Source organism: Xenopus laevis, chromosome 4S (genome assembly GCF_017654675.1).
Source record: "Xenopus laevis strain J_2021 chromosome 4S, Xenopus_laevis_v10.1, whole genome shotgun sequence".
Classification (NCBI taxonomy): domain Eukaryota; kingdom Metazoa; phylum Chordata; class Amphibia; order Anura; family Pipidae; genus Xenopus; species Xenopus laevis.
The window spans coordinates 94,513,337-94,527,651 of record NC_054378.1 but is presented as its reverse complement, the minus strand read 5'-3'; the positions used below and the strand labels follow the sequence as shown (position 1 = coordinate 94,527,651).

The following is a 14,315-nucleotide window of genomic DNA, read 5'->3' as shown; positions in this document are numbered from 1 at the left end:
TTTATTTTTCATCTTTATTTTTTCCCATGAGCAAAAACATCCTATAAGATCAGCTATGGATTCATCCCACCTCAAATTATGAGCTTCTCATACATTCTGAGAACTCTAAATATGTAGCATTAGAGGCGATGTATCATAAAAGCTGCATTTAATAGTCTGTAAGGGTAAGGATACATGCAATGGATCTAAACAATCTCCAGTTCAATGACTGCACATTGCAGAATGAAAAACTTCCTGGTGTTCAGACTGTGCCTGAACTTGTGAAATGCCCTTGCATGTTGCACCTCTATGCAGCCCAAATGCCACCCAACTGGAAAGTAAAGAAAATGTAGAACTAAGCTGGTTCTGTATAAGCAAGTTAAGAGAGGCCTATTTACTAGTGCCTGGCAGGACCAGCTAATCACTATATGAAAAGTCAGGAGTATGCATGGGAGAGTAAATTGTGTGGATAAGAAACTTGAAATGATACAAACCGTTATTTGGCAAACATTTTATAGTCAAACAAAAACAAATGGTTACCACCAAGAACAGTGAATCAAGGATTTGCAAAGAACATTTATTTATTTATTTATAAGCCCAACCCCCCCTCCCCGCAATAGACCATAAATTTCTACACATCTTGGCTTACATGAAGTAAAGAGACCCATCAGCAATGAACATTTTTAGCTATCTTTATCTTTTTGTAAAGTCCAAGTGTGTGTACAGGATAAGGCAGTTCAGTACAAATGGAAACCAGATGCAGTATTACTTGGTATTTTTACAGCTCTACGTTAGTCTCCAGTGACTCAGTGGTATAGGATGATCACAGGAATAAATTTGGCTCCTGGAATATGATTGAATATTAGGCCAGCACTGAAATAAGGCAATTTATAGCATTCTTTTGCATATATAGCATTTTTTTTTGCATAGAACACATCCCAAGGCAAGTCTGCAAGGTTCCCTATGAACACACTGTCTATTATCCAAGTGCAATTGTTCACTATGCATGACAGTTACTGCTTTAACTTGCTCTGGGAAGAAGAGCTTTGCTCTTCATTTGCTGACCCAGCAAAGTGCAATTCATGCACTTTGTTCCAATTAATCTGTATATAGACCATTATATACAAACCTTTTGTGGCACCGAAATATGTAACTGCATCAACCTTAATAGATATATAGATATAGTTACCGATGTCTTCGTTTAGGATCCTACAAATGTGACCTTGTATGTAAATTGTACAATACATTCCAGTCTATTAACAGTGAAATATTCTATCGAGTCTCTTGAATACTCTCATTTGGAGAGTATTATGCGTTTATTGGTGTCCATGCCTAAGCAATAAGGTCTCCAATGCAAAGCTGCAACAGATTGTTCACAATGACTGTTATGGCTTCTACTTGAGTCGGTACAGGACTTTGCGCTGCAAACGATGATGAATCTCTCCTCTCCTCATCATGAGGTTTAGAACCTTGTGGATGGCGTGCTCAGGGTATTTCTATACAAATACAATTTAAGAACAATTAGAATACAATATATTATCCTGCTTGACAACGTTTCTAGTAAAAATACAACTTTAGCGCAGGAATCACCTGGCCTGGGTACAGTGTTGCAGGGTGCTTCTAGTTTTTTTTAAATTTTCATTGCAGAGATTAAGCTGGCATATGTGCAAAAAGTAAAATCACCAGGAATACAACTTTAATGAGTGAAATGAACATCTGGGAAGATAAAATTTTGCCAAAGCGTTGCGAGGAAATATAACCTGTGTGTTCTAGATAAAGTTTGATAATGGCAAAGAGAACACTTTAAGCAGCCCAAAGCCACCCACACCAACTAACATGTAAATCATGTGTAAGCGCTTGAGATTCCCATGAAAATGTGAGTTCCTCAGATTACATTATAACTTTCCTACCTGTTTGAGAAAGTCTTGTATAATGCTGTGCTCAGACACCTGTGAACCAATTGCAAAACGCCTCTTCAGCTGTTTCTCAATACGGGATAACATTTCCTGATCCTCTTGTGTAGAAAAGCCTTCCACACCTGCAAACAGAAGCAGTTATTGTCTATTCACACAATCTTGTTTGCATGGGTTTTCCACCTTACCTTTTGGCTTACCTGAAAGGCTTCCAGACATGGCAGCATCCAATGTGGACACCTGAAACAACCTTAGTGCTTCCTCTACATCTGTCTCTGTAACAAAAGGCTGGAGCTTCATCTTGCCAAGAGATTCAGATATCCGAACAACGGCTTCCAATTGCCTGCAGACATCAAAACAGTGATTAACCATCACAATACCAGATTCTGTACTAGGAAAGAACAGACAACACATACTTTTTCTGTCTCAAGCTATGTCCACACAGCTTACACAAGGACAGAATTAAGCATTTGGATGCTCTATGTAAAGAGTTGGGGAGCCACACAAGAATGCATAAAGTGTCATGGGCTACAAAATAAAGGCTTTGATTGGCTATTTGGAAGTCCCTCTTCGCCTGTTAACACATGATAAATGTGGCTAGGCATTGAGTTAAAAAAAAAAAAAATCTAATAACTGGAAGACATAAAATTTTAACGACAGCTGCTGCTCTTTTAAAATCCAAAAGACATGTATAGAACTAAGGTTAACACAATCAGAGCAATTTGGCTCACTCAGACACGGATCAAGCAGAAAATAGAGAAATAGATGGCTATAGAAAGAGTGCAGAAGTACTGAAGATACACTCATGGTCTCTACAGAAAGTGGTGGGGGAAGGAGATCTATAAAGCCCTAGACTCAAGAGTCATTGACGGTTTCGATTCTGCTTGCTAAACGTGCTTCATCCCATGGTGTCTGCTAGTGATACAAAATGAACACTTCTCCTACCTGACTGTAATTGGGATACTTGATCTCTTTTCAGTCTCTCTCTCGTGGTCTCTAGCTCCACTGCGCATAAGAATATACCGGTTCTTCAGCTTTTCTGCTGCTTCAGCTGAGAGTCGAGGGCCACATTTTCTACAAGACAACAGAGAGATCAAAAAACCTATCCGTTAAGAAGAAAAACTGGCTGTAGAAATTAAAAACAGCAAATTTACAACTAGATTATTTCCAACTGGCAAGAGATTTAGTAGGTTCATTGACTTCGATAAGCCAGTATTCTACAGAACAAAAAGATACTTACGCTCTGCAATAGGCAATGAATTTCTTAAGGGTATTGAGGTCCACCTCTCCTTCCACAGAAGAACTCTGTGTACGTGCACTGAGATGTACATTCATAACATGCTTGGCAAGAGTCTGCAAGAAATGGAGAAGCCATATTAGACTCTGCTGAACAGATTCTCAAAAGGGTGCAAATAATTCTAGGCTGTCTATACATTACAACAACAGTTATAGACACTTTACAGACAAGTCACGATTAACATACCACTGGGCTTCAGCTCATTTACCATGTCTCTTTGCTCATTGTGTTCATCTTTTACAATGAAGATCATGTCGAACCTAGAAAGGATGGTGGGCATGAAGTCAATATTCTCCTCGCCCTTGGTGTCATCCCACCGTCCATATACTGAATTGGCAGCGGCCAAAACAGAACAGCGGGAGTTTAGTGTGGTAGTGATGCCAGCTTTTGCAATGGAAATAGTTTGCTGCTCCATGGCTTCGTGGATAGCAACTCTATCATCCTCTCGCATCTAAAAAAAAAAAAAAAAAAAGTGAAATTTGATAATTTTTTGGGCATAAACTATGGTGCTAGGATGGTTGAACTTTGGCTGACAACAACCCCTGTGTAGGATGGCTATATGTATGTATCATACTTGCAGTAGGAAAGGGAACATCCTCACATCTACACACTTATAATACTGAAAATATGTTTATACTTGAACCAAATTGCTTAATAGTTATGTACAGGTAATTTAGGGTTTCTATTCTAGTATAAACCAACAAACCAAGGTTAAATAGATCATTACAATGCCAGTTAATGTTTCAGTTTCAGCTTTACCTTATCAAACTCATCAATGCAGACCACCCCTCCATCAGCAAGCACCATGGCACCTCCTTCCATAATGAAGTTACGGGACACTGGATCTCTCATAACTGAAGCAGTAAGGCCAGCTGCACTGCTGCCTTTCCCAGAAGTATAAACCTACAAAAATGTAATGGAATATAAAACTTACATTAAACTATGGAAGCAAAACTGCGGCCACTCTGTCCAACATCCTATGATTCTACAAAAATATAACAGACTATGGAAACAAAACAACAGCCGATTAATAGCCACTCTGGCCAACCATCTTATAAAAGCTTCACTATGCTTCTAGAGTTTGCAAATTGCAGGACCCTCAGAGTATATATGTTTAACAGACTTTAACAAACTGTCTTGTCATACAAGCATACTGTAAATGCTCAGGAGGAAATGAACAAGCCAGGAAGAAATTTGAAATAATGATTCATAGCATGCAAGAGCTGTAACCCTGTTGCTTATAGGGCACTGAAACAAGACTTGAGAGGTTCCCAGCAGTAAGGGAGCATAACCAAGAAGCCAGTTAATTGTTTGTGTGTTGGTTCTTAAACCAGTCTTAAAGATACCATTATTCCTGAATACCATGCAATAAGAATTGTTTTCCAATTTTATTCTAATTACGGATTATTAACGGTTCAGTGAAAAATCAAAGGGCAGACATTTATAATAAAATCAAGCATATTCACACCCCGATAGGAGAGCACCGCTCTACAAACTTCAGCAGCTGTGATTTAGCTGTCCCAGGATCTCCAAGCATCAATAAATTGACATCACCTCTTCTGGTCAATCCATCTGGAAGCCTAAAAGAAAAAATATAAATTGTAGCTTTCAGGGACATTTAGCAGATTATTCATAATGACATTTATAAATCCAACAAATTTATAAAGAGCCTTTATGCAATGCTAATTGTATAGCCATACCAAGTTTTTGGTGCACTGGTGCTATTACTACTGTTGAGAACACTTCAAGGCAACTTTGTGCTTGTGCAAGTTGAGAGCTATTAAAACGTTTTAAGAGGTCCAATAGTAGAATCTACGATATAAGCACATTGTAGACTATATGAGAAAAACCTATGTTCAATTCTGCATTTTAGTAATCCCCACCTGACAGCTTCAGTATCTGAAACAAGCAGCACAATTTCCCATCATGCACCTGAAAAGCAGCTACAGGAGTGTAATTTATTCCCCACTATCACAGTTCAAGACAGCCCTAGGGCCTATATACCTAATTGAATATCATTGTTTTAATGATGTGCTCCTTTAAAAGAACAATAAGACAATGAAAGAGTGTATGCATTTGAATAAAATGTAGTTACACTTTGTCCAAATGGAAGCAGGGAATGGTGGTCAGTACAAATTTCAAACGAATTGTGTCCGATTCCTTTACGGTTGCTCTGTGCTGCAACTGCTACATGTGATCCAAAATTAGAAGGAAAACTTCAGCAGAATTACTGCAAATAAACTTTAATTCCGAGTGGTGGCATACATGTTACACTTTGTACCAGTACAGGGTATGTTTGCTTCAAACGCATGATTAGTTTTTATAAATATGCTGATGTGCAAACATTCAAGATGAAAATTGACTGTACCCAAAATAAGATATTCTGTGTAAGATATAATGGTTACACAAAAGTCAAATAACATTTACAGCACTGCAAAACTGTAGTATGAAAATTTCTACCAAAAAGGGACATTAGTGGTTATGAAATCATCTAACCCCCATATTACCCATTTACACTTACGGTCAACAAAGCTAAATAATTTACCTTTTTCGGGAGCCTCCAAACAACAGGCATGCAATGGCCTTCTTGATATCAGTACTGCCATAAATGGAGGGTGCGATACTTTTGGCAACAGTTTCATAGATATCAGGCTTTACAGCCAAGCGCCTAAACTCCTCTTCCTCTTGTGGTGTTATAGTACCTGCCGCACTTCTTCCTAAATAGAGAATAAACAATAAGTACCTATGAAAATTCACAACTCTCAATTTAAACAGAACAATGCCCACCCCTAAGCACACCACCAATGATGAAGCTAATATCCTAGGCTTGTCACATAGCAAGACAGGTTATGAAGTACTGTGCTTGGGGGAGGCAAGTGTTTATATAGGCTTAGTAAGGTGTTCTTATTAAAACATTAAAAATGTGTCGCTTTCCTTTTCAATTGAACCTATCCAAAATGTCCCCTCACCTGTGCCTTCTGTATCCACCTGGATGCCCACTACCCTTATATAGGAGCTGCGGATCCCAACTCCCACTCGATCCCGGCCCTTTGTGGAGGTCTTTCCACTCTTCTGGATGGAGTAAATGCCCATGATTGTCACTCTATTTCCAGGGACAACTTTATCACACAAGTATCTTAAAAAAAAAAAAAAAAAAAAATGGAATGTTTAAACTTATTACAATGATTCACACCAGGAATCAATGATTCAGGAACTAAGCATACATCAGACCCCAAAATATTTTATCAATGTATAAATGAATCTTAAATAAACCCATAACTGGCTGGTTAACCTTATGGTTTACTTTTGATATGTTAAAGAATGGCCAGTTCTAAGCAACTTTTGAATTAGTCAAACGGATTCCATCTAAAAACTAAATGTAAGGCTACAAATTTATCATTAGTGCAACTTTTTTTTTTTTTATTGCTCATCTTGCTCATCTTTATATTGAGGCCATCTCCTATTCATATTCCAGTCGCTTGTTCAAATCAATGCATGGTTGCTAGGGTAATTTGGACCGCAAAAAACAGATTGCTGAAACTTCAATTTGGAGAGCTTCTGAATAAAAAGGTAATACCGTAACTCAAAAAACACAAATAAAAAATCAATTCAAAGTTGTCTCGGAATATAACCCTCTGCCTTATAATAAGAGTTAACCCAAAAGGTGAATAACCCCTTTAAGAGTTCATTTAAGCTGTGGTCAGTGCATTTTGAACATATAAAAAAAACAGGATTTTTGATACTCACCGTTAAATCTGTTTCTCTGTGGTCGATAGGGGGACACAGGGACTATGGGGTTAAGCTCCACCCTCCAGGAGGCAGGACACTTATTCAAATGAAAAAAGGGGGCGTGCCAGTACTGCGGCTTAACCCCAGGCTAGAGCCAATGTATTCAGTTGGTACCAAAGACCTGCTAACCAAAGAACATAAGTAATGCTCATATAAATATATAAACGGCAGAACAGATAACTCAGGAAGAAATTCCACACAGACCAACATGGTCAAACTCGCATAGGGCGGGAAGCCCTGTGTCCCCCTATCGACCACAGAGAAACAGATTTAACGGTGAGTATCAAAAATCCTGTTTTCTCTGTTGTCTCAAGGGGGACACAGGGACTATGGGGACCTAACAAAGCAGTCCCAGAACAGCAGGGTGGGAGCGAGAGAAAAGACACATTATTGCACCACAGAGTGCAACACCTTGCGGCCAAAAGCGGCTTCCGCAGAGGAAAACGTGTCAATTTTGTAAAATTTTGTGAAGGTGTGAACGGAGGACCAGGTAGCCGCTCTGCAGATCTGGTCCAAAGAAGCCGAGTTGCGCCATGCCCAGGAGGCTCCCACCGACCTCGTGGAATGGGCTCGGACGCCCTCCGGCGGAGATTTACCTTTGGCTAGGTAAGCCTGACGAATGGTCTCCCGTAACCATCGAGCAATGGAGGTCTTGGATGCTGCCAGACCTCGGCGGGCCCCAGAGGGCAGTACGAAAAGATTTTGAGACAGTCGAAAATCCTTGGATCTCTGAATATACCAGCGGAGAGCCCGGACAACGTCCAGACCATGAAGTCTGCGTTCCTTGTCGTTCTTGGGATCCGGGCAGAGTGAGGGTAGAACGATCTCCTGATTTATGTGAAAGGATGAAACCACCTTAGGCAAAAAGGACGGTAAGGTGCGGAGCACCGCTTTGTCTTTGTGGAAGACGAGGAAGGCAGGATCGCAAGATAAGGCACCGAGTTCAGACACTCTCCGAGTTGATGATATTGCCACGAGGAAGACAACTTTCCAGGTAAGCCATTGTTCAGAGACAGTCCCGATAGGTTCGAAGGGGGGATCCAAGAGAGCATCCAAAACAGTATTCAGGTCCCAGCCGGGGACTGGTGGACGGAATGGAGGACTGATGTGTGCTACACCCTGCAGAAAAGTGCGGACGGAATCATCCAGAGCCAAACGGTGTTGGAACAATACAGATAGAGCAGAAACTTGAACTTTCAAGGAACTGAGCTTCAGGCCCAACTGCAGACCCCGTTGGAGAAAAGACAGCACTCTAGGGATGTTACAGTCCGTGAAGGAAAAGGGGCTGGAGATGGGAATGGCGGTGTCGTTGCACCAAGTCCAATAGTTGCGCCAAACTCTGCGATAAGCTTTAGACGAAGTGGGCTTGCGTGACTGCAGCATAGTAGCAATGACATCCTCCGCTATTCCCTGTCGTTTCCAGATGGCCGCCTCAATAGCCAACCCGTCAAAACGAAGAGGCCCGGGTTGTGGTGGGAGATGGGACCCTGGCGGAGTAGATCGTGCCTGAGGGCTAAGCGAACGGGCGGTGCTATGGACATGTCCCGGAGATCCGAGAACCACGTTCTTCTGGGCCAGAATGGAGCTATGACAATGACTGTGACAGGGGACCGCTTGATCTTCTTTAGAACCCGCGGTAACATGGGAAGAGGCGGGAAGATGTAGGCCAGGTCGAACAGCCAACGTTGTGTCATGGCGTCGACTCCTGCAGCGAGAGGATCCCGGGAGCGGGCGAAGAAAGTGTTCACTTTGCGGTTGTTCCTGGAGGCCATCAGGTCGATTTGAGGATGCCCCCAACGACGAACGAGGTCCGCAAAGGCTTCCGGGTGAAGCTCCCATTCCCCTGGGTCCAGGAGATTGCGGCTGAGGAAGTCTGCCCTGGTGTTGTCGACTCCCGGGATGTGAATGGCGGACAGCCTTGCCGCATTGGATTCTGCCCAACTGAGAATTTGCTGAACTTCCGCTAGCGCTGCTCTGCTGCGGGTTCCTCCCTGACGGTTTATGTATGCGACTGTGGTGGAGTTGTCGCTTTGGACTCTTATCGCCTTGGCCTGGAGAAGAGAGGACCAGTGAAGGAGCGCCAACTTTACGGCGCGGAGTTCCAGGATGTTGATGGAGAGTTTGGACTCCGCGGGAGACCACAGACCTTGTGCGGATAGGGAGTTGAATGTTGCTCCCCACCCCAGGAGACTGGCGTCGCCCACATGCAGCACAACAGCCAGAGCAGTAACAGATTGGGTAGGGGGGAGAGCAACCACAGCGTGAGGTAAAAGTAGCCTTTATACTCACATGCAGCCACACTGTAAGGCCCTCTGCTCTCCCTCAAGGAGTGCAGGCATGCCTAACCGAGTCTGTTATAGCCTATGGGCCAGGGAATGACTCCAGTGGGCCTCCCACGGAGGGGGTGTACTCAACAGATACAGGTAACCCTGATTGTGGTAGCACCCCTGTCTACTTGAAGCTTGAAAAACTTGGAGCTTGCAGGTTGTCCATCCTCCTAGTAAGCAGGACACTTAAAAAACTGAATACATTGGCTCTAGCCTGGGGTTAAGCCGCAGTACTGGCACGCCCCCTTTTTTCATTTGAATAAGTGTCCTGCCTCCTGGAGGGTGGAGCTTAACCCCATAGTCCATAGTCCCTGTGTCCCCCTTGAGACAACAGAGAAAGTCTGTCTACATCCCAATGGATATGGAGCCAATAAAAGAAGAGAACCAATTACCTGTGACATTCATAGAATATACGCTGTACACCTCTTTCCCTATCCAGAGGGTTTGGGTTGTCTCTTTTTAAAATATTTACTTTTAAACATACCTGTCACAATACAGTTGCATATGTCGTGGGAGCTCTCCATGAGGCACAGCATCTGGAGACTCCTGAAGTTTCAATGTTTGAAAATCTACACATTTGCACTTGTCAGGTATAATAAAGTAAGGATCCAATGGGCACTTTGGACGGCCAGCCTGTTCCCTGTGAAGAGCAACAGTAGAGGATAAAATAAAAGTCTAAAAGGGAAACTTTTTTTTTTTTTTTTGACAGATCAATTTTACCACAGCCATTCCATCTTTTGGTGAACTATGGATCCTAGACCTTCCCCTATATGAAGTATGCTAACAGATTTTGTTCCACTGCACAAAGCAAGAATGAAATTGTATAAAACGACAAGTTGCTTCCATTGAAAGAAACCTTTATATTCCATTTCACACCAAAAAACATCCATTTGCTACACAACTCCAATGATACATACGTGTTGCATTTACGTGGCATGGCATATCCCTCTAGACCAGGCCGTACAGCTATGTTGCCAATTGTGTTTCGGCAGCTGCGACACTGGATTGAGATCTTGGTAGCCTTGGCTCTCACAGCGGTGGCAGCAATGATGATACCAGGAATTTTGACAAGATGAGACATTTGCTCAGACTGCAAAATAAACATTGGATTAGATTATGCAGTGGTAAAGCATTGGTACTATTCTAACAGGGATCAAGTTATCCAAAGTAATATTAATGGCAATGTTGTGTTGTGATCGGACTTCAGTAGACAAAGTTGAGCAACTAAAAAAGGAACAGGCAGTAATATTTACATTTATTACTTATTTAATCATGCTTTAGTGCAATAGACATTGTTAGTAATATAATTTGCATGATTAGAATGCTAACCATAAGGTAAAAGTTCCTTACCTTGAGGTTGCGAATATTTGCAGGGTTGGCATCAGATCGCAACATAACTTGGATTTCCTGGATAGTCTCTTCACCTGCAGGTCGTGGGCGAGTCACCTCATCTGCTACTTCCTGGGCTGCCTCTTCCAGCTGTAAATGGAGTTAAAAAATGTAATATCTACTTACATACATACATTGTGGGCGCATACAAAGAAGAGAGGGCAGGCGCTAGGACCATGCAGCCTAGGGGTGGAAAAGAGGAAAATCAGGGCCTGTAGGCTGCCAACCAACTTATAAACTACCAATATCAATCACAGCACATAATTGGCATCCCCAGGAACTTCTTGCATGCTTAGGTTACTCTCCAACTTTTTTTATTTATTTCTTTTTTTAAAATTTGAATGCGGCTCATGGGTAAAAAAAACAAAACATTTTTTGGGAATCCCTGCTATGCTCAGAATGGCTCAACAATGACAACAGGAACAGCTGACAATTGTTTCACTCTAAACACACTGCTACTGAGAAGTTACTTACCAACTGCAGATGTTCAGTTGGCTGCTTATATAGATAGTCTGCAAGGTCCTCATCAAAGCTAGCCAGGTCCTCCATTTCCACCTCTATCCAGTATTCTCCAAGATTATAGTGACGCTTGAGTTCATCTCTGCATATAATATATTATTCAATATGTTACTTGCCAGTTGGTAGTGTGTGAGGGCTGCAAACTACAAATCTTTGAATAAAAAAAATAATGATGATGCTCATTTGGCTTTCAGCTGATGCATCTGCAACAACTTTAAGGATCAGTAACAAAAAAGTAATAAAAATAAGTAATAAAAAACAATAAAAGCTCTTTAAAGTAATTAAAGAGGAACTCTGGGTTCCAAACAAAAATTGCATGTTTTAATTGATGTATATTGCAAAGTTGCTTGAAATTATGTTTACTTTTCCAAAAGTTTAAGTTATGTTTTTGTGGAGTTCCTCTTTAACATAAAATGCTGTTCACTTGCACAATGAAAAAGCTGTGTGTTTGCTTTAGAAACACTACTCTAGTTTATATAAATAAGCGGTTGTGTAGCCACAGGGGCAGTCATTCAAGCCAGAAAAAAAAAAAAAGACGAGACACAGGTTACATAGCCAGGGTCAGAGTGGGCCGGTGGAAAAAACCCGGTCTGCTCGTGCTTTTACGCACATGCCGGGAATTTAGCGGTCTGAGGGGGCCCCCCGGGGACTGCCAGGAGGGCCAGTTGTTGTGCAGCCTGGGTGGGCCCCGAAGGCTCCAGTCCTACCCTGTACATAACAGATAAGCCCTGTCCAATGCGATGGTGTTTTATCAGTTATCGGCTATGTAACCTGTGCCCTTTCCCCTTTTTCCCCAGCTTGAATGGCTGTCCCCATTGCTACACAACGGCAGCTTGTTTATATAAACTATAGTAGTCTCTGTGAAGCAAACACGCAGCTTTTATCAATGCAGAGAAACAGTACATTATATTTTTATTACTTTGATACACTTTTAGTTGTAGGTGTAAACAGCTCCTTGAATCTGGTCTTAAACTATCAGCATCTGCATCAAAAGTGTGTTTATTTGCCCAATCTGGTCATCCTTGTGTTGGGTCAAAAAGGTTGACCCCCAATTCAGGCCTGTAACATGAGGACTGCATGATGCGATCTGATACTGTCACGCACGGGATTTTCAAATCTGCCCATCAGGGTTGCCAGGTTGGCGGGTTTCCAGCCAAATTGGGCTCCTAACTTAAATCCCAGGCGGGTTTTGAAAGTACAAACTAGTAGTAACGATGTGAGCGCACTCGCTGGCCTTCCTTTGATAAATTCCCTGGTGCAAAGTCCTCTGGGGAGACGGCACTCCCCAGAATCCACTGCAGAGAAGCAAAAGGAGGAAACGGCACACAGAAGCATATGCAAATGGGGTTAACCCCTTACGTGTTTATTAGTGTTGCACGTTTTGAGGGCTGGCCCCTTCATCACCTGACGAAGGGGCCAGCCCCCGAAACGTTGTGCATCACTGTGATGTTAACACGTAAAGGCTTAACCCCATTTACATATGCTCCTGTGTGCCGGTTCCTCCTTTTGCTTTTCTCCGAAAGTACAAACTAGCCACGTTACGGATTTGGGCTACTTTTTGGGCCTTTGGCTGGTTTGTACTTTGGAAACCAGCCAAAGTTTTTTCTTGCACTAATGTGCCAAGCCTGCATCTCCTAGTGCATGTTGGGTAATGTTGTTTTTGTTTAATTTGCCAACTGTCAAGTTTAATGGAAGACTACGATACCCAGCATGCAGTGGGACTAAAGGTGGCCATACACAGGCCAATAAAAGCTGCTGACAGACCAAGTCGGCAGCTTATTGGCCCGTGTATGGGGGCCCCCGACGGGCTTCCCCGATCGAGATCTGATCTCGATCGAATGGGATTAAAAATCCCGTCGGATCGCGGGCGCATCTGTTCGTTGATGCGGTCCCGCGATCCGACTGCCCGTTTGCGAATGCTAGGATCCGATCGTTGGGCCCACGATCGGATCTGCCCGATATTGCCCACCTCAAGGTGGGCATATCGGAGGGAGATCCGCTCGTTTGGCGACATCGCCAAAGGAGCGGATCTATCCATGTATGGCCACCTTAACTTGTGTATTTACCAGATTTTGGGCTCTGTACTCCAGTCTCCCTTTCCTCTTAAGCATGCTCACATTTCCAGTGACTTTCCTCAATTTTCAGACAAAAAAAAAAAAAAAAAAATGGTGTATTTTCACATATATTCATTTATTATTTTAGACTTTTTTCACTGCCCATATTGGGCTATTTTTGTGCTCATTTTAAAGTACCTTTTGGATAGTTTTGAAAAGGAGACCTGGCAACCCTGCTGCCTATAGACAGTGAAAGTGAATGTCAGGAAAGCGCCAATCACGTGCTCCCCTTATTGTGTGGCCTGTCAGAGCTTCCCACGTACAGGGAGCGATCAGGGCGCCGGTAACAAGTCACCGAGCGCATCTCTTCACTAATAATGTGACTAGGCCTGGAATCCAATGGCACAATGTTGACAATAGGAAGGAAGTCATTCTAAAACAGTACTGCGATCTGCAGAAGGATTAGCTTTATGTATCAATAAGTCACAGCCAGACCTGTATTTGAAAGTGAAGCCCGTGCGATCGGTGCCGACCCGGTACTGCCTGAGGAACTCTCTGAAACGCTTCTTAAGTTGCGATTTCTTGGCCTGTCCATCGTCACCCACCGGCTGCTCTCCACCAAAACTATCGCTGTAGTAGATTCCAAGATCGTCAAATCCCGACATTATAACTGAAAGTAATGTAACAGACACGGGGAACAAGAATGAAAAGCACCGAAATCCCTATAGCCCAAGAGCGCGCGAAACTCTGTCTTTCGCGCCAAAGCTGTGTAACAGCGACGCCCGTGCTACTACCCTATTGGCTGATACCGCGCATAGGGACCGCCCTTTCTCTATGACGTTGAGGTCTTAGACGAATTCCCGTCGTTTTGTGCAGACACAGAAGTGCACGCCTCGCATAGAGGCGGTTCTAAAGTGTGAAGAGGCTTATTGCAATTGGATGGGAGGGTTTTGTGTGGCGCCAAAATGAAGCGAAACAAAATGGAGGCAGCAGGGGAGTAATGTGTGTTTACCATTTGTTGGTTTATACTAATATTGATTTGGGAGAC

General features: G+C 42.7%; 1 protein-coding gene across 1 annotated transcript; it reads right to left on the bottom strand.

Annotated features, from left to right (window-relative positions):
* Positions 1-655: 655 nt before the first annotated feature.
* mcm5.S (minichromosome maintenance complex component 5 S homeolog) lies at positions 656-14,024 on the bottom strand. Its single transcript, NM_001086540.1, is given in 15 exon segments — positions 656-1,475; positions 1,890-2,017; positions 2,093-2,235; positions 2,838-2,966; positions 3,133-3,245; positions 3,398-3,640; positions 3,949-4,092; positions 4,658-4,769; positions 5,735-5,906; positions 6,159-6,325; positions 9,790-9,945; positions 10,223-10,395; positions 10,656-10,784; positions 11,169-11,295; positions 13,763-14,024. Coding segments are annotated over 15 exon segments (2,208 nt in total). The 5' UTR covers positions 13,933-14,024; the 3' UTR covers positions 656-1,373.
* Positions 14,025-14,315: the final 291 nt, after the last annotated feature.